Source organism: Diorhabda carinulata, chromosome 9, assembly GCF_026250575.1.
Source record: "Diorhabda carinulata isolate Delta chromosome 9, icDioCari1.1, whole genome shotgun sequence".
In the NCBI taxonomy this organism is placed as follows: domain Eukaryota; kingdom Metazoa; phylum Arthropoda; class Insecta; order Coleoptera; family Chrysomelidae; genus Diorhabda; species Diorhabda carinulata.
In genome coordinates, this window is record NC_079468.1 from 21,763,291 (window position 1) to 21,784,435 (window position 21,145).

At 32.6% G+C, this 21,145-nt stretch overlaps 1 protein-coding gene across 20 annotated transcripts in view; it reads left to right on the forward strand.

Annotated features, from left to right (window-relative positions):
* Positions 1–21,145, forward strand: part of LOC130898343 (protein muscleblind) — a 559,833-nt gene that overhangs the window by 103,781 nt on the left and 434,907 nt on the right. For all 20 annotated transcript variants that reach the window (XR_009059888.1, XR_009059886.1, XR_009059889.1 and 17 more), the window contains exon 2: positions 5,616–6,190. Coding sequence is in view for 15 of the 20 variants with exons in the window: in XM_057807588.1 (XP_057663571.1) it covers positions 6,005–6,190 (186 nt within the window). In the remaining 5 variants the exon portion in view is untranslated. The remainder of the gene's footprint in view (positions 1–5,615; positions 6,191–21,145) is intronic.

Consider the following 21,145-nt stretch of genomic DNA (forward strand, 5'->3'; position numbering starts at 1 on the left):
TTGATAAAGTAAATTTTTTATACTTTTTATATAAATATTTTTGTTATAAAGGGAGTATTTGTAGTAACGCTTCATTTATTTTCTCATTAATCTCGGTTTTCCTATTTGTAGAATGACTCTTTTCTACTACGTTATAAATGTCGTTATCCAAGTTTAATATTTGATTCAGTAGCTGCTTACTATTAAATTTTCATATTCTGACATTTCAAACTTTTATATTGATAGTTATTTATGCAAAAAGTTTAAAAAGTGAGTGTTTATTGTACGCGACGTGAATTTGTCTAACGATACCGCTAGGAAAAAAATTGTATATACAAAAAACTTTTGCCATCCCCCTATTTATTAAAACTAGAAATTCCTTCGATTTTTGATCAATTTCTTATTATTATGGTGACAGATAAGCAGCTGTACGTATTCTTTTTATTGTAAATATACTTTCTCAGCTAAAAACCCTTCGATTGAATACTTTCGGGGTTACTTACGCATAAATTAAACTTTACTAGTGAAAATTTTGTCTTGAATCTTATATAAATCGAGTTATTTAGTTATTTACAATTCAAATTTTCTTATTACTCATACTTTTTAAAGGGTTTGTTTGACCGTTGGTCAAGGAAGGGTTGGAATCGAATCTTGACCGGTCCAGCAGTCTCGCATCTGTCGCCTTCTCTTAATCATCAACCCTTTTCTCGATTTCTTCGGTCAGTGTAGATCTCGTGAAGTTATTGAGTTGTACAATACCGAGTAGTAACAGTTTTTTATTGTTAATTGTTTATAATTAATTAAAGTTGATAAGTTTTGTGACGAATTTCAGGTATTTTGAGTATATTTATAAAATTAAACATAACAAATTACGAACAATGAGGTTTTTATACCAAATCGTTTTTTTAAAGAAAAATGAATTTTCTCTAGAAGTAATGAGGTTTCAGTTTTTATTCTCCTTTTATTCATCATTCTTTTGTCGTTTTTTCCTTTCTTCCTGTTTCTTTTGTTGCTTGCTGTAGCCTAGTTTTCATACAAACTGCTTTTACTTTATTCACAGCGGTACAAAATGAATCAGTTGTACTTATGTTAAAACAGGTTATGAATTCCGCCACGAAATTATTGTATTTTCCAGCAATTTTTAATAATAATCAGTAATAGATACTGGTTTATATACTATCATTTTTCCTTCTAAATAATTTTTTATATGTTTTTCTAAACCAATAAAATTGATTTTCAAATTGGCGTCCAAAAGACGAACCAGAATTTATGAAAGCTCATTTGGGTATATATTTGAAGGATATGCTGTTAAAAAATTTCATAACTGGTCCAAAAATTATTTCTACTAATATCTATAAATTTAAAATTTTATTGAATTTGAATGATTTCTCTAAATATTAATTTTCATATCTTCTATAAATTTATGTATGACAGTTGTTCTTACTTGGAAGTTAGAAAGTAATTTATACTGTAAGTATAATCACTATATGCGAAAATATTTCATTAAGATCAGCATAAACATTATTGCACTTACACGTTGATGATGGCGGTATTCAAAAAAAATCAAATAAGGTTTTATGTAGTAAGAAGATTGCATATATCTTATTATTAGTTTTCTTGATCGATTAAAAACTATACTGAAATCTATAACACTCAAAAATAAAAGAACTAATACTTTGCCAGGCGTCCCGTTTTGAAATAAATTGTCCCGGTGTCCTTGAAATGAAATCTGAGACGCAAAATTGTGCCGTTTTCAGAAACCACGTGAAAATTTTAATAGAGGACGGCCAGCTGAAGCTGCAAATGATGAAATCAATAAATTATAAGACAATTTAATTCAGAAACATACCAATCAGTTTCTTCTATTTATGGTCCGTCAATTAATGTTGAATTTGTAAGATAATGGTACTGATATCGATCAAGATTTTGTGAAAAGCATTTTATAAAACACACCGTGAATATCTGGAACGGTGGACTTGCTTTCTCACCAAAGAAATGGAGATCTTCTGTTGAGCAGATTTAAAAAATCTGTGAAGATCGAGTTACTTACTGTTCCTGGGTTCTCTTCTCAGTCCTCTCTCGTTGGTATGAGGATGTTCAGGTCTATATCAAAAGTCAGTCTGGCGGTAGTGTAGTTGGTGCGTTGTTTCAACACAACTTTGTCTATTGTATCCGCCATATTCTCTATCTCCCTTAATATCCTGGTGTGCCCATATGGATTGTTTCCACAGCCCAGTTTCCCTCAGTCTGAGGACACTTTTAGTTGCTAATCCTTTCATGTGTAGATCCAGTGGTTTCAGATTCGGCAGCACATCCACTGCGGCCTATGGCTGCTAGCCTTTGCACCTTGGCGAGTTATTCCGCATATGTCTTCTTATTCATGGCCTCCCACCACACTACGGCTCGGTAAGTTGTAATGTGCCTCACAACCTCTGTATACAGCCAGTGTATAAGCTTTGGTTGTAATCCCCATGTTCTTCCAAACATCATCCTACAAATGTAGAAAGCGTTGATTCCCTTTTTCATCCACATGCCCCTTCAGTTTTGGTAGCCGAAAATTAGCTGTCTTGTATCTCCTAGTGAACAAAATCAGTACGGTCTTTTCGGAGTTGAACCCAAATCCATTGTATTCTACAATAATTGACTGTAATGAAGATACGTTTTTGACGAAAAATTATGAAAATTGAAAGATTGATTCAAATTCTGAGAAGTTCCAATTTGAAAATTTTGCCAAATGCCTGGATTGTCTTTATATTATTCTGTGTTTAATCCTTGATGAAAATGGTTTGTAGTTCATTGAAAGGACCTAACCCAAGTTGGTTGCGTCCTGCGTTGGGTTACCCAACGCAAATAAAATCGCAGGGTTCCCAACTTAGGGGATGTGATGTTTTTAGGGTTATCATGTTTTTGGGGATTTTTATAACTTCAAATATGTAAAGAGAAAGTTACGTAGCACAATATGTTGAAATTATTCAATGTCATTTATTTGCTTGAAAACATACGTTATGGCGGAATTTAACATTGACTTATGGTAAAAAAAAACGTAATAAAGAAAATGTATATACGTTTTTGCCACCCGCAACGCCAATAATAATTATTCTTGACGATTTCAGTAATGCGTCAAATTAAATGGGATTGCGAATCGTTTGAATTGTGTATCTTCTTTGTTGATGAAAAAATATTAATATTAATTGATAAAAACTCGAAATCTTTTCATCTCAATGTAAAAAATCTATTAGTGCAATAATACAACTTGTTACTTTAACAACATGGCGCCGCTGAACACGGCAGGATCCTTTGTAATTTTTTTCTATCTTAAAATTTTTTGCTCCTTCAAGTTAGAATAGAACGACTACGCTTTTTTGAAGTTTAAAAATGGACTCTAAAATGTTTTTAGTTCAATGACTGACGTTTTCTATCAATATCATAATAACTGAGGTTTAATTAACTATTTCGTTGATAAAAAAATATGTAATTCAACTTTTTATTTTGATAAAATAACCGATTTAGTAATTTAGTTGGTGTTACATAGCAATTTTTATGAAGATTCTCACATTTTTTCATTATATACAAAAACTATTAAATGGGTTTTTTATGTTATTTAAAATATTCAATATAAAAAATGATATCACTTTTGGGAACAATTCTTTATTGAATAAAATTAATATCTCAGTTTATATTTGAAAAATTGATCCAATCAACAAAGACGCATCATTGGTACCAGAAGCGTTATTGTCTCAAATCATATTTCGCACTAATATTTACTTTAATTTTCTTCAAGTTTGCTTTATGCCACTCTTATATTATTAGAGCTGCAACTTAGGAGAACTGAACACTCTAAGCTCAGAAACATTCTTTTGCAATGAAAACTTGTATTTGTTTGGTTTGTATGCTCGATTATGTGAACAGTCAACGGCCAGTCTATTAGAGTATCGTTAAAGGTATTATTATAAACAGCCTCGAATAATGTATACCTTAATAGACTTCAATACCTCGGTAAATAAAAGCCCTTCAAGCCTTTTTGTGCTGGTATTAACAATCTTGATAAATTGTCTTGATTGATTGATAATCGACCTATTTTGATCTTTATTAAAATAACCAAGTTGGAATTCATACTGAACACACTGTTTAGACTTCCACTACACCAACACTCACTGTCTGACGCGCGTTTCGATAAACAAGTTATCATTTTCAGAGAATGTTAACTAAAAACTATTCACCTCTTTTATACTAAACTTTCTCTTCCGAAAATTTACACCAGCGAGAAAACTTCCTTGGCGGGAATCTTCACATTCATTTCTTGACTACTGAACTAGAGAGTGGACTGTAAGGAATGGGCCAGGACTAATGTCGAATTGTTCATAGCCCACTCTATAGCTTAGTAGTCAAGAAATCCCGCCAAGGAGGTTTTCCTGCTGGAGTTAATTTTATATAAAACAGGTAAGTCGAGTTATTAGGTATTAGTGTTAAGTATTTATTAAAATAAGATAAAAAATAGGTTTTTTTGTTGTTAGATTTCAAAAATCGAGTGAATTGAATGATTCATAGCGTTATAAAATTTATTAAATAGAATTATAAATTTTATTTCAATTATTTAGACGTTTTTTATCATTGTCAGCTTTATGACAGCATTATGTGTATGAACCATTATTAAAAATTTTAATTTTCTTGTTTCCGATTCCGTTTTTTGATTATCTATAAACGAATGTATGTTTTCTTTTTGATATTTCATTTTTTCATCACATTGATGGCTTTTTAATGTTCTCAGATATGTCAAATTTGACATTCCTATCATAGAGACACTGTTAATGGTTAACTACTCAGAACGTATTGTCGTACGAGTACTCTTTGACTTGTTCACAGATACTTGGAAACATTTTCTATGACTTCGAAACCAATAGCATTGTGCCGTTCAAACACAGTTCGATTTTTGGTGATAGAACACTCGAGCAATTACGTTTACTACGTTGCATAATTTTGAAAAACTTCAAAACTTTATTACGTTTTGTAAAAGATTCTAGGAGTTTAATAATTTTGATTGAGCAGTTTTCAACAACGATTTACCCATTCACTGGGATTTTAACTAAAGTTACAATAAAATATTGTTATTCTGAAATGCCTAAAAATAGAAAAACCCCAAGTCTACAAATCACACTTCTCCTAAGAACTAAAAGGTAAAAAGGAAATTAATAATTTACAAAAAAAGACATTCTGATTGTTTCTCAAATCTTTTTATGACATCTCGTATTATATTTTTCAATAGTTAATTTAGGGAAATGCAGTAAGCGAGTAAATCGTCAGTACTGTAGAATTTCCATGCACTTTTTTTAGTTTCGTTTTTCGATAATGTTTTTGATTCATATTTAAGTTAGTTGTATATTTTATTTTCAAATTCTACACAGAAATTTTCATTCACATTTTTATTTATAAAATAAATTTAAGATTGATATAAACCGTTTAATAAAGATTATCAAAAAATTTTCGTGAAATATTTGTATCCGGAAACGGATATATATATATATATATATATATATATATATATATATATATAAGTATATTTATATTTGGCAACGCCGTAGAGTAATTTTAAGAGGGGCGCTAGAACTCGTATACTAATTGTTGCTTTTGCTTTGCAGAATTGGAAGACAGTAGTCCAGTCGTCGTCGCAGCATCTTCAAACACACAGTAGACTTGATACCATGCGCTAGAACTTCTTCTCTACATAAACAAATCGTTGTCGACAATCGCTTTGCTTTCGGCTACCCGCTTGTGCAAGAGAAGTAAAAATCTAGTCCAGTAAAATAACATTTATATAACGAATATCTAGCGTCGCAGAAAAATAGAAAGTGTTTATTTTTTTATACGGAACAATGGACAATAAATCTACCTGATCTGAAACCTATTGAATTTTAGTCGCGCTACGTCCATTATCGCGTCCGCACTTCGGTGAACAAAGTAATTTTGCGTGTGATAAGTTGAACTTTTTCGATTTCAATTTAAAAAATATTAAACAAATATCGACAAAATGGCTATGGTCAACATGAATAATCTTTTGAATGGAAAAGACTCCAGATGGTTGCAATTGGAAGTATGTAGGGAGTTCCAGAGAAATAAGTGCTCCAGGCCGGATTCAGAGTGCAAATTTGCACATCCAGCCACCAACGTCGAAGTCCAGAACGGTCGTGTTATAGCTTGTTACGATAGTATTAAGGTAAGTTTTTTTTTCATAATTTTTTCATATTTAAATGTATGTCAAAAACAACATCTTTTCGTAGTAACCTCAAAACGGGATTTCTCACGATTCTTATTCAATATAATTTATAAAAAAAAATCAGAAACAATTTTTAGAAACTTGTTAACAGCTCTGTGAGTGGCGAGATGATTAGGGAATGTTCCGGGGGTAGTATAGTGTCTATATTTGTTTTCTACGTTTTTTATGGCCTTGTTAGTAAATCCTGAAAATTTCAGATTGATTTTCGGCTTTGGTCAATTTTTTTTAATTGATTGCTAACAGCTGCGTAAGTGGGGGGATGATTAGGGAATGTTCCGGGGGTAGTATCGTCTCGACCGTTGATTCCTGAGAATTTCAGACTTATACTCGGTCTTTTTCTATTTTCGCTCAAAATAAATGATAGGGATTGCATTACAAGGGTGACTTTAGGGTTGTTTTATCCCGAATCCTCTCGTTCTTGCTGTATACATCATTAATGGTACTTGTATGTAAAATTTTTATTTTGATTTTCGTTTTGAAAAAAACGTTTCGAACTTCAGGTACATGAATGCACTGAAAAATCAAACCAAATTTTTGGTAGGCTTTATCATAAAGATCGATTTAAATAGTAAATGTGGAAATAACACAGGAATGCTCTTCACTTTCCAGCTAGTTATGTACAATATTTTTCACAAGAATTCCACAACGCGACAAATTTTTTCTTAAATTTACTTATTTTCAAATAAACAATTTATTTTCTATAACAAAAATTTATTATTGTTAAAACAATTTGCAAAACTTGACAAAAATTGAAATGACATATGAAAATTGAAATATTTTAAGGTATTTAGATTTGGAAACAACGAATTTTCTTCAAAAACGTTACGTTATTACAAAATATTACGGTTTAGACGACATATTAAATTGTTATAATTTGTATAGCTGTGTTTAATCCATTGTGGAAACCTTATTGAAGCTTCAATTTCTTGGAACTTTCAAAATTTTACTAATACCAAAATGGATTTTCAAAATTTCCTCAGCTGCTAGTTTCATAGAAATCTTCTCAAGGTGTAAATCATTTGCTTGACAAACGTTAAATTTCCGGTTATTTGCTCTGAACAATAGTAGTCATAATTTGATTTCAATTATATTTCACCTTGGCCCGGTAACAAAAACATTAATTTTTTGTCATATTGCAAAACTGTTTGTTTGCTCGAAACTGTAGTCATGTTTGAAATTAAATGCAGTTGAATGCCACACTCTTGAAACATGAATTCTAGTACAGGTAAAATAGGATTAAACCCGAAATTAAATTGGGCGCTTGTCTAAATTTGCCTAAATTTTCAGGTTTTCGAAATTTTGGGGCTTGTAACTGAAAAAGAGTTTGAAACGCGAATAACTCGAAAACTAAGAGGAGTTCGAAAAAAACTTCCCAAACAAAAAATGTAGAGCACAAATTTTTCTACAAAAAAAGCTTCCAGTTATTTTTTCATTGGAGTAACTATTTCTGAGTAAATCTCTTTCATCGCCGGAGTATCCGCTCGCGAATTCTCTCCAGTGCAAATCCAGGCCAATGGAAACTGCTCCAACTCTTGGAAAACTACTTTGTTTTCAAAAAATCAAAATACATCATGATGTTTAAGATCTCTATTTTCGACTTGGGAAATTTTCGAAAATCTTGCGAGATGAAGAGGTATATTGGCCACTTGAAGTTTCAATGGATATATTTGTCACTCGCCATATAAACATGCAATTCCAACGAGAGATTTGTCGTTCGTCTTATTATCAATATTTTCATGTATATGACACACTTCTTGGTTTCAATTGAACTAACTTTTAAAAAACCCAATAATGATCACTATCTTTGTTCTCGGTTGATTATTATTTCAATATTCACAGACTTCTTTTCACAAAAATGTACGTAGTTTTCGAATTATTCGCGATTCAAAATATTTTTGAGCGTTCCAACCTATTTTATAATGAAAATTTTTAGGTTAGTAAAAAATTTAAACCTTTTTTGTACAGATGTTGTGATACACATTTTTTGTCCCGGCAGTTTGTTTCGAAATGCTCATAGTTTTCGAGTTATCCGCAATTCAAAATGTTTTTGAATACACGAAACCATTTTGAGGTTAAGAAAAAATGCTTGAAGGTCTATCTGTAGAGAATTCTATGCTGTACATTTTTTGCTTCAGCACTTTTTATCGAATTCCTCGTAGCTTTTGAGTTTGACGCGTTTCAAATTGTTTTTGAGTTCCAAGTCCCAAATTTTCGAAAATCCTTGCCTGTAATTTTGTTTCTAGACTTATTTAGTATCCCAGAACCTCCCAGAATCTAAAAAATCAAAACCACCCAATTTAATTTAAGGCTTTAGCTCAAAATCGCCTGATTTGCCTGTACTATTCATAGAAAATATTTATAGTATATTGACTCATTTAGGAAGTTTTTTAATGAGGTTTACCGAGCAGTATTAAGTTGATTACCCATAAATTTAATTATTCAATAAATTGTGAGGAAATTATCCAATAATTGTGAAACTGTAATATAAAAGATGAGATATTTTTATAACATGATTACATCGGTTCATTATTCAAAACATTTTTTGTACAATTAAAAAAAATTACATATTCCAAAGTTTATCCGTACAAGATGCGTGTTTGATTCATGTAAACATAAAATAAGATATTTCAAACCGTGGTTCACAATATGTGTTTCCCATATACATCAAATCCAAATATCGCGCATTACGTCGGAAAATTAATAACCCTTAGAAGATCATCATTACAACCGTAAAATATGAATTCAAACGTGACCGTATCAGCTTGACTGACGACGAGAGCTCGGGACGAAAAAGTTCACCAAATGGTACTGGACAACCGTGGAATTACGGATAGAGGCATAAAAAAGGATTTTGTCATATCGTCGTCTTAATTCGCAAACCATTAGATTATTTCTGAACGCATCTAGCACAAATTCAAAAACTCGTGAAGGCTTAAAAAGTCCTTCACAATTTAAAAGTCTAAATAGAAAAGTTCGCAACAACTGTTAATTTAATTGAACTGTTTTTCATTTATTTTTATTCGAAATTGATATGTGGCCACTATTCAATCTGCATTGAACTTTTTTCATCGTCTTTTTCTATTTACTGAAAATTTGTGGCTATAGAGTTACTAGGATTGCGACTAAAGCCGACGATATAGTGGCTGACGAATATAGTGTTTAATGAAAATTAGTTTGATTTTTTATGTCACTTTATAACTATAGATGAAACCTAGATCCATCACTACACCTGTGAAACGATACAAGACGATCAATACAAGAGAAGACCTGTCCTAAAAAGCAAATACGATCTCATCGGTCGGAAAAGTTATCGCGATCGTTATTTATAATGTGTTTATCATTGAATGATCGTGTAAAAGGAAAAATAATAAAAAAGTTGACGCATTTGAAGACTTCATAAAGACAACGCACCTTCTAAACTTGAAGTTACACTTGCTAGTGAGAAATTTTTATCAGAAGGGGACTTTTGGAAAGTTTAAAAAGTTTAGAACATCACTGGACTTTAACTTAAAAGAAAAATGATTATAAAAAAAAGTTTAGTTACCTTGTTAGCTCTCGTTATGTTAATGTGAAGAAGTAGACGATAAATTTTTGGTTGTGACAGAAATTTTGGATTGATAGCGAAAGCAAAAACATTTCATCCTCATATTCTTTATAGAGCTGTTGAAGGAACACCGTCTTATTTGTCACAACCAACATACTGGAAACTAGCCTACTAAACCACGGAATTTCTATCACCAATTTCAAGATGTAGTAGCTGAAAATACAGTGGTTGAAGTTTATAAAAGAATATTCATTCAAGAGTCGATACAAAAACGCAAAAATATGAGTTAATGAGCAAGATTTCAATCTTTCTGTATATATATATTCCACAGAAATATTAGATCCTCATCGCAGGCAACTTGAAGTGAAGTAGCTAGAGCTAAATGTATAATAAACCACAAACATGGCTACTTTTTCACTTTTTGTTGTATTATTTCTTTCATCAATGAAGTTTATCGACAAAATTTATTATTAAAATTATTATTTCAAAACCGGTCACACATTTTTTGAACTTTTTGTTAACAGGTAATGGTCAATTATCGTTATGACTGAAAATCTGTTGGTACAAGTTTTAATTTTTCCTTGGTAAAATAAAGATAATCACTTCATTTTCAATATAACTTTTTCTTAATGACGCATAATTCGGTAAGTATTTTTCGTTTTTGTCTGTTTTTGTAGACCTCGGCGCGTCGTGGACATTGCTCAAAGGACCAGGATGCGTCCTGGATGCTTTAGAGAGCTCATAAACCGACCACGATTTCAATATGTTGTGTAAATTTACATAAATAACTGAAAATTTCAAAATCTTTATTGTAGGCTTATTTCTACATGAAACTACAAGGCCATTTTGCTCTCCTTCAAGCGGTTCGTTTCTTTCACTTTTCCAAGCATTTATTTATACCGTTCGTTCTTAAAATAATCATTCTTATCATTGATGTTATAAACAATATTATTTTTAGATAAAATAGAAGCGACTTGGTTCAATAACATAGACATAACTTCACTCGAACTCAGTCGGAAACACGCTAACAACTCTAAACAAGAAAGATCCATTTATGAGCTCTCTAAATCATTCAGAACGCGTCGTAACTGTTTAAGCATTGTCCACGACGTGTCGTGGCTAACAATATCAGACATTTCTTCTTCTTTCTTTTTTCTTAAGACTTCGTCTTGTTTCTTCTACCAATCAGAGTCTTGAGAAGTAGATGTTCAACTTGGTAGATTAGCCGGAAGGTCTATTTGAAGCTGCTTTTTCATCATTTGTTCACGTAGCCCATCGATCTTCCATCATCATCATATCGACTTGGTCGGGCACAAAGCGAAAAATTATATCACTTCGGTATTTGGTCGTTTTCAATATTTGAGATATAAAAAAATTGGATAAACCAAACTGTTCCCTAGCTTATATATCTCAATTTTCTGTTTTTATTAAAACAATGTTTAAAAGCATGCATTTGTTGTCGTAAACTCAGCAGGTTTAATCGTGAATAGCTAAAAAGGTATTGTCTGAGAAGGGAATTAACACCTGGATGTCTTTACTACTGCAATGCCGAATTTCCCGATAATCGGTGATCTCTAAAAGAATTGCCAGCCAAAAACCGTTGATAACTGGACTAAAATATGTACATTATTCTCTACTGATGCCAATATGTGCACCAACACGAGATATATAAATATATAAAATTATTTCAGGTAAACTAGTAGTTTTGTTAATTTCACGCTCGCGGCGGTAGTTAAGGCGATGCTGTACATCTGGATTTGTGTAACTCGATGTTTGTTATTGGACAAGTTGGAAGCGAAGCGGTTTGTCTGGACGTTATTGCGCTAAACATAGAGACCGGCATGATATATTAAATTGCACTGGATTTCATTTTGTGTCAAGTTAAACGTATGCCGTTAAAATAGCAAAAACCACGTCGCGTTCATAACAAGTTTTACGAATTTATGAACATGAAATGAAATTATATAAATGATTAGATGAACTGAACTTTTCATCAGTTGTAAATCATTGCAATAGCAATGCTATAAGGAAGATTGAAGAACATTTGTCTTGCCTTCATCTAAATAAAAAATTGGAATATGTACGTATGTTAGAAGAAATGTCTTACAACCCAACCTCCATTGAGTTTCCGAAGACTGATCCTTCAATAAGTTTTATATCTCAGTTAAATAACAATCTCGACTTAATTAGCAAACCACGTTTCTTTCCTATATCAACATTTTGTTACAATTAGATTATTTCTGAACGCATCTAGCACAAATTCAAAAACTCTTGAAGGCTTAAAAAGTCCTTCACAATTTAAAAGTCTAAATAGAAAACTTCACAACTCCACACTGTAATTTTATTTAAATCTAACCGCCTCCTGTTAATTTAATTGAACTGTTTTTAATTTATTTTTATACGAAATTGATATGTGGTCACTATTCAATAAGGTCACTCTTTATTCAACTTTTTACATCGTTTAATGAAAATTAGTTGGATTTTTTGTGTCACTTTATAACTATAGATGAAACCTAGATCCATCACTACACCTGTGAAACGATACAAGACGATCAATACAAGAGAAGACCTGACCTAAAAAAGCAAATACGATCTCATCGGTCGGAAAAGTTATCGCTATCGTTATTTATAATGTGTTTATCATTGGATGATCATGTAAAAGGAAAAATAACAAAAAAGTTGACGCATTTGAAGACAAAATACTTTTTCATAAAGACAACGCACCTTCTAACTTTGAAGTTACACTTGCAAGTGAGAAATTTTTATCGGAAGGGGACTTTTGGAAAGGTTGAAAAATTTAGAATATCACTGGACTTGGAAGGAAAATGATTATGAAAAAAAAAAGTTTCCACAATTTCATAAATTCTCAATGAAATAACTGTTGCTTGAAGAAAATGAAAGAAGATGGTTTCTTTATCTCTTTAGTATGTTGGCCCAAAGTTGAAAACGACTGATTTCAGCTGGCTATCTTTGGCTACATATTGTTAATCGCTCCTAGCTGGTAATTCAGCTGGTAGTTAGAATATGAACCGTTTTATTATTGGACATAGCCTCAAGAAGAATCGTTCCTCCTATTCCGGTCTCTTAACTCTCTCCACTTTTAGCATAAAAACGTTTTCGTCTTATTGAATCTTTTTGCATATGTTACTGAATATGCCATGTTCTTATATATCCTGGATGATGTCCTGGAAGTCCACAGTTCAACCACTCACTCATCTCTGGAATCAAAAGTTTTGTCTACTGTTCATTGTCCGTGATTCAATTCCATTTCTCTAGTTATTTTTCTCATGTTTATCTCTGTTACTGTCACATCTTTTTCATTTATCACTTATCTATCTTCTACTCTATTGGAACTAACCCAGTAATGCATTGTAGGGGATCTTTTTGATCAGTCTAATTAGCGCCTTTCATTGCGTTTTTTCTAATGGCGACTGCTCGTATAGATGCGTCACTTCTTTACACAGTACCGCTCTCCATTGCTGTTTGGTACACCAATTCGTTATGTAACATTTTGTTTTCACCAATCTTATTTCATTTGTGAAAGAAAGCTCCGAGATGTTTGTTTTCCTTCGGCACGATTTCTGAACCGATTCTTTGTGTTATGATCCCTACCTGTTCTGTCTTGCTAACAACTATCGGTTTTCGTTCATCCATATGCCGATCATTTCAAGGTTTTCGTTTGTGGTTCTTATTTAATCGGTTAATTCATCTGCAAATCCGATAATTATTCCTCCTTCGGTTAAATTCAAGCCTTACTGGTCTGTACCTTCAATTAGAAATTTTCTATTTTGTTTCAATAAATAATTTCAATTTCAATGATAATTTTCTTCAGAATTTCTCTTTATGGCGAACGGTTTACTTGGCTTGTACGGTAATTTAAAAATCGATATATCTCGAAAATCATGAATTTTATCGAGTTAAACAAAGAGTATCTTGTTAAAAAATCGATTGATCGCTATCTTCAGATTGTACATGTTGTCCCTGTAAAAGTTTTAAGCGCTAACCATTGGACATGAGTCGTCCTTGGCCTTCAGATAGTTGTCTAGAATTATTCCGTCAATATGTAGATCCGTAGCCCCGTAGCGCTCTGTATTTTACTCAATTTCTCCCTGTATTCATTTATTTGTTAATTAATTACGAAAATATCACATACATACACATTACGCGAAAGAAATTCAGTTAATGAGAATTCGCAATTTTCACTTAAATCTAATGTTATGTGTTCGTGTCCTATTCTGGAAACTTTAGCTGTTGAAATATTCGCCAATCGTATTTTACTCGTTTTGGGAAAACTATTTCAATGTACCTTTTTGTGTCTATATTTCAACATATATAAGAAATTTTGAATATAACTGTCAAAAAATGTGTCCATTATTCAGACTGCTTTCAAGAAAAGCGGCTCAAGGTGGTAATAATATATAGGACTGCATCCATAAATTCTAATAATAAAATGTCTGGTAATAACTAACAACTTCCGCATGCAACGGCGAAGAAATTGTCTATTTATAGATATTAAGCGGAGAGACACGACAGCGCTTCGCGATCGACATTCATTTCATTCTACTTATCATTTGTTATATTACCACTATTTTTATTTCTGGAAAATGACCGTCTGGCTTCGAGAACATTGATTACCGGTTGGTCTGTTACCGGCCGGCGAAAAACCAGCCCAACAAGAACGCTTAACAATCACGTTTTACCATGTTGCCGATCCACCGACAAGATGTTGCAATGTTTGATTCGTTGTTTAGATTATTTTGTTTAGATTCAACAATTATTTGGTCTCGACAATAAAATTTATAGTTCCTATTAAAAATAATACTTGGTGTATCAAAAAATGACATTTTGAAGCTCAAAGAAATAACTCAAATTAATTAAGCAATTGTATCATTTGCAGTCGACGTTTTTAAGGCAACTTCACATGGTGTCAAAATATTTCGTAGATTAATATTGTATGTCGTTTGACATTACCACTACCACCAATAACAAAAATTCCTAACGTCAAATTTTATTTAATATTTTGTGACAGGTTTAAAAATGAAAATAACAAAGCTAAGTGCTAATGGTCAAGAAAAAAGTGGTCAGTGAATAATTGGCAATAGTGATATCTGCCGCAGCTTGATGAACGGTTTGTACTCGAAAATTAACTAGATTTTTCTCTAGAATTTCATCTTGCGAGCAATAAAAATAGCATCAAAACGATAATGTTGCAAGTGCTAGGTTTTGTATGAAACAACCAGCTGAACTTGATCTGCTCAAAAATTTTGATTGTTTCATTGCATTGCACGTTTTATTGCATCATGTCAAGCGGCCTTTAGGAATATGGAGCATTTTGACACATCGCTTTGAATCTCGTACTTTCTCCATAAAAAGAATTTTAGATTATAATTTTTGAAGATGAATACTTTCAATTCAAACCGTTACATAAATCTGCAAATGTTTAGATATAATAAAAAGCCCTTGACAACAACTGAAAAAAAAATTTTCAAAGCCCGTTTGTCTTAATAGATAGACAAAAAATGATAGAAGATTTAGAAACACCCAGAAAATTAAAGTTATATTACAACGTAAGACATGTGGAAACACTAACAGAAAAAATAGAAATAAACAAAGGATTCAAAAAAGACCATTCGATGTCTCCAAACTTGTTTAATATTATTTTAAAGAACGTAATGAGAAAAGCAAAATAAGAATTGGAATCAGAAGCAAAACAAGACTAAAGATGGACCAACTAAGGACACAAAAATACGTATTTGAAAATTGTATCCTCGTTCAATACTTTATGTATGAAGTATGTAACATGAATGATGATTGTAGTTAGATCTGACAACACTGTCGATGCGGGTGTATATAGGTATAGCCTTGACGTCTCGTGATGGGTTAGGATGTCCGCAAAAGCCCGAAGGCATGTAATACGCTACATAAAAACTAAACCGGTTTTATATTGGTATGTGGATGCACTAGCGAGTAATTCATGGTGTGGTTCATACAAATAATTCATTCGGAACTTATTAAAACGAATTTATTTACCTAATATGTCTAAAACATTCATTAATAATATCAGGATTTAAATGATGTGTTTAGGTGTCCTGGAAGAATATTTATAAGAGGAACATCGCGCTTAATCTCTTAGGATCAAAAATAGATACGATATAAAAGTTATATGAGAAAATTGTATCGAGGAATGTATTAACTGAGAGTATAAAATAAAAATTTAAACAAACTTTTAGTTGAGAAAATGTTGGTTACTATATCGATCTCCAATCATTTTACGGAATTTTTAAATAAATTCCGCTGAAGCTTGCAAGCACAGCTTGAGGTACTCGAAATTTAAGACTTTTACGACGTGATATAACCAGATACAAAAAATATTTGTTAAAGCGACAAGTTTCTAAACAAGTTGCCGTTTTCAAATCATGAAAACTCAAAAATCACGACCGGGTAAACTGAACTTATATACTTGTTGCAATCTGCGGTTTGTTAAATACACTATATTTTGTAATCCGTTTGAATTATTGGCAGTTCTATCTTCTTCTTTATAACTGGCAAAATAGCGCAAAAACTCGTTTTCAACTACCTAAGTTGCAGTACAAAAACCCCGAACCGTCACTTTACTGGGTGTAATCCATCCCCTCAGAATTCATGATAGAGGGCCCCTTCACATGTTGGTCCCAGTCCGGGCTTGCAGTAATCCGATCAAAATTGTATGGAATATGATGAGGAAGAAACTATTCAATTCGCACCTCTCGTCATAATTTCTTCCGCAATTAATCTATAAAGTTAAAGTTGCTTGGAATAAGCTGATCCTTAGATATGTGCAGGATTCTATAGCAGCCACGTCGTCTCCAAACATATTCTAAATTTTCTTTAAATCAGTCTTTCTGGCACCTGTAGTATCATTGATAAACTTTTTTATTTCAAATCGTATTCCAACTTAATTGTTCTTTGAAGTATAAAAAATATCCCGAACCAGCACGATTGTTTGTTATGTCCATAAAACTTGCATACGGTTAAACATGTTTTCAACGATAAAAACAATTACCAACCCTAAAGAAATCAACGAAACTGCTTACGACATTCAGTTGATACAATTAATGATTCAAATTAGAAGACAATGGCTATAGTAAGTTTTAAATGTGTATCTGAAATGACGTACTGAATGATTGTATACCGTATTTTACTTATACAGTTCTAAACCTTGTATTAGACTTATAATTATCTTTAAAGTGACAGGAAACATCATGTGAATCGCAGGAACAGGCCCGTTAAAGGAAAAGCCGGCAATTGCAGGAACACTGGAATCGCAATCTATGTACGACTACGATGACATCATACAACAATACTTGTCAGTGTCAGTCTCCTCTTTACTTTATCTTTGTATCTCTCATTCTCCTTTTCCTAGAGTTTGATGAATCGTGGTTAGCGGTGCGATTGCCCTTGGCCCCTGTTTCTCTTCTCCCTCTAGTCGTCATCTAGGTTCTCATAACCGCCCCCGGCATCGTTACTAGAACGAGGAGTAAACTTTCGCCCTCTCGATATACCAGTATGATTGAAGAGAACGATCCAACTAATTATTTTTTCTGTTATTATTGTTGAATGGAAAAAGTCATGACTTTTGTTTGTAAAACATTTTCCCTGAAATATGAAAACACGTTTAATAGATATTTTAAAGAGGTTATACGTAAAAAAATTATCAGAGAAAGAAAATAGAACATTAGATATTAGAAATATGAAACAATTTTTGAAATAAATCTCTTTTTTTTAACCCATTATGGTTAGGTAAAGTGTAGCTATAAAACGAGATGTAGCGTAACTAATTTCACTTATGGTGCTATGACTATATCTGATGGTCCTTCCTTCACCTTAAGCTTGGTAGACAAGCCAACTGGATGATCAGTGTGACTGTAGCAGTCTAGGCCTTGAGGTCAATTAATAAACTTGACGTTGCTGCCGTTAACCTAAAAATGTTGTTATTCTTTTTGTCGTGTGTAGTAGTGCTTTTTGTTTTAGTGATATTCTTGTGTTTTTGTTTGTAATCCGGTATTTATGGAAAACAAAGAAGAGAAAACATGTCAACAGACCACCATAAACAACAGAAAAATAAACTACTCCATGACGCTCTAACGTCATACGTCAAAATCACGTGATAGACGCAAATGAATGTCAGTGGCTGTTTTCTATTTCTACGAAAGGTCGACGGGAAGGAAGAAAATTCGTTTATGTTGAAAGTCACCATCGGCAGGCGGCAACGTCAAACGGCAACTATGAATGGTCTTACGGATTTCAATTTTTTTAATTTCGTAACAGCGGCAACGGCAAACACACATAGCAAACGATTGACTTTTGAATTTTGTAGCACAAGTGTAAACGGGTTTAAAAAAAAATCTACAATTTGCAGAGAACCATTTGTCAGCTGAAGGATACCTCGCATCACCGTCTTAGAATATCCATCGAACTCGCCAGACTTGGCTTTCTGTGACTTTTTTCGATTTCTTTCAAGTTCAAAGGGACAATATTTACGTGTGGAAGCGAGGATGAGGGAAACGTCTTATCCAGATAAACAGATAAACTTAACATGGAAAGTGGGTACAGAGATATGCCAAAAATAGAAGGAAATTTAAAGCACTCGTCAACAAAATTGGACAACGAAATTATCTTTTCACTACAGTTGCTGAAACATGTGCCCTCTGCTCCACTGGGAGCAGTACGACGAAATTGATGATGATGATGAGTTATTAGAGAAAGACAAAACTCCATAACAGACAGTACATTCTAAGAGTATTAGACAATTTATAACCCGATAAGAATTAGCTGTGACTCAATATGAGACAATATAACTCATCGGTAATCATATTGTTCTTTAGAAAATCTTAATCATCAACAAAATTATTTAATCCCTCGCGATGCATTGTATAAACCTGTGTATTAATAAATAAATACTTTTGATGACGATTTTCATAGAAAATCTGTTCATAAACGACGATGATTTAATTATCGATCTCAACGTTTTTCATGTTGTCCCCTTTTGTATTGTTTGTATTTCCTTCCAGCGATACATTATACGTTAAATTTTTTACTCGGATTACAGTGGGGTCAAACGAATGACAGTTGGACGTAATGGACGTTAAGAGGAAGTTCCAAAATAATAATACCTTTTAGGAAGTTTGGTAGTGATTGAAACTTAATATGAAAGGGTGAAAGGTGGGTATTGCTAATTTAAAGACTAACGTCTAAAGTATTGACGCTTAGCAATGAAATCCCACCCCTTAGACCTCAGAAACACAAAAGTGTATTTCATATACTTCATATCCTACGTTCCGTTTAAACAATATGTTTTTGATAAAATTGGCATATTTCTTTGGATTATTGTTTTTAAAAAAATTGGTTATTCTCATCAATTTAGTGATTCATAGTCATAGCTAGTTTGAGTTACCACGTCGAAGCTAAACTCTTCATTTAATCAAGAATTAAAAAAGAAATCCGACTACTTCAAAGGGAAATAACCAATTTATGGATTCTTCAATAATTACCGTGAAACGACTGCAACCGAATCTAAATTTGATCCGCGCTCATCTTCAAGTTGATTGGACACTAGAACAATGGAGACCCAGATGAGCGTTCAATTAATCTTGATAAAAATGATGGATGCAGAGATTAGAACAATTGTATTGGAGATCAAGTACCTTTTGGAGAAGGTTTGTTGTCTGTTTATGACGGAAGTTCATATGGGGAGTTGCTAAAACAATATGTTATTCTATAAGTCAGTTTTTTTGTGGAGAGTCGCATGTTTCAATGCGCAATCACATACAGTTGCATCAGATTTACAATACGGGAAAGGGAAAATTACTGTTTCGACGAGACAAGCGAGAATTCAAAGTGAGAAGTCGCTTCTAAGTTAATATTTGTCTTGCATATGTGGTCTTGGTATTACAGCGTCCAGCCTTGGTCTTGTACAAAGACTCTCGCAAGTCTTATGGTTTTTTGGTAGATTTACATTGAAGGCAACTATTCATACCTTGAAATTGACATAACAACAAGATGTAAGAAAACAAGTAGCGAATAAGCTCGAGGTATGAATTCAGAACTTACAAACAACCAAGACAAGAAACAAAAGCACGAATTTTCAAAGCAACAAACAGACTTATAATAACCTATATAGCAGAACCATCAAAAACGAATCAACTTTTGGAGACCATAGAAATGAACATTCTCAGGCGGATCTTGGGAAAAACACTACTGGACATAGAAATAAGCGAAAACATCAGAGGATCATGGAATTAACGTTTAAGTCGAATGACAGATAATAAATTGGAACATGAAATATGAGGTGGAGTGAAGATGTAGAGCCAGGATGAAGAAAGATATCGAAAAGGATTAGGTGATAGACTTATTATGGAAGAAAGAAGAACATTTGAAATTAAATAGGATTAAGAAATAAGGAATGAATTGTTGTTGATGCAGGTGAAATTCTTATATAGAGTTTTTTTAGACCCAAAATAATTAAAGCGATGTTTACGTGCTTGTATGATTGTTTGTCAGATTTCATGTTTGAAATCAACTTTTAATAAACGTTTTTTCTTGATATTTCGACTCTAGATCCTAGATCCAGACCATAGAATTAAGATTAGTATTTGAACACATCAAAATTGTAAAAAAAGCCGCAACATCGCAACAGTGCGCGGTCTAGGTGTTGCATAAGGTTCAACTACTCGGGCCAACCAACTAAGAGATGCAGTGAAAGATTGTATTTTACATTTTTGTCGACATAAAATTGAATAGAATATCAAGAATCGAAAAAATTGTATGAGTAACTTTTAATGCGATGGACGTAAAAAGCTTGAGGACACTATAATAATAATTATGATGCATTTTATTGCTTCGTAAACATATACAATTTACAGCAAGAGTTTAACTTACACATTAAAACACAGTTTGAACATTCTATGAACAGATGTTGCCTAATAAGGTAATATAAAATTCAAATTACAATCATTCGTTAAGGATGATGGAATGCAGTTAAATAATGCTTCTCTGTATGCTTGGCATCTTTTATTGATACGTACCTCAAGGGTGGTTCAAACTCCTCTCTATTACAGATAATAATATGTTATGATGTAGTGACAAGAGGCTATTTCAAAACTGATATTTATTGCCAAAATCGTATCACTGGCAATTTCTAACAAACGACAAGCTAATCGATTGTTTCAATCATTACACTCTACTACAACAATACCAATGCAAATGGAGTAGTATGATGATCAAGTTATGATGGGAGTTGATTAGGTCAAAACATCCGTTTGTATAAATTTATTTTACAAGAATTCAAGAAAGAACTACTCAACAGTTTACAT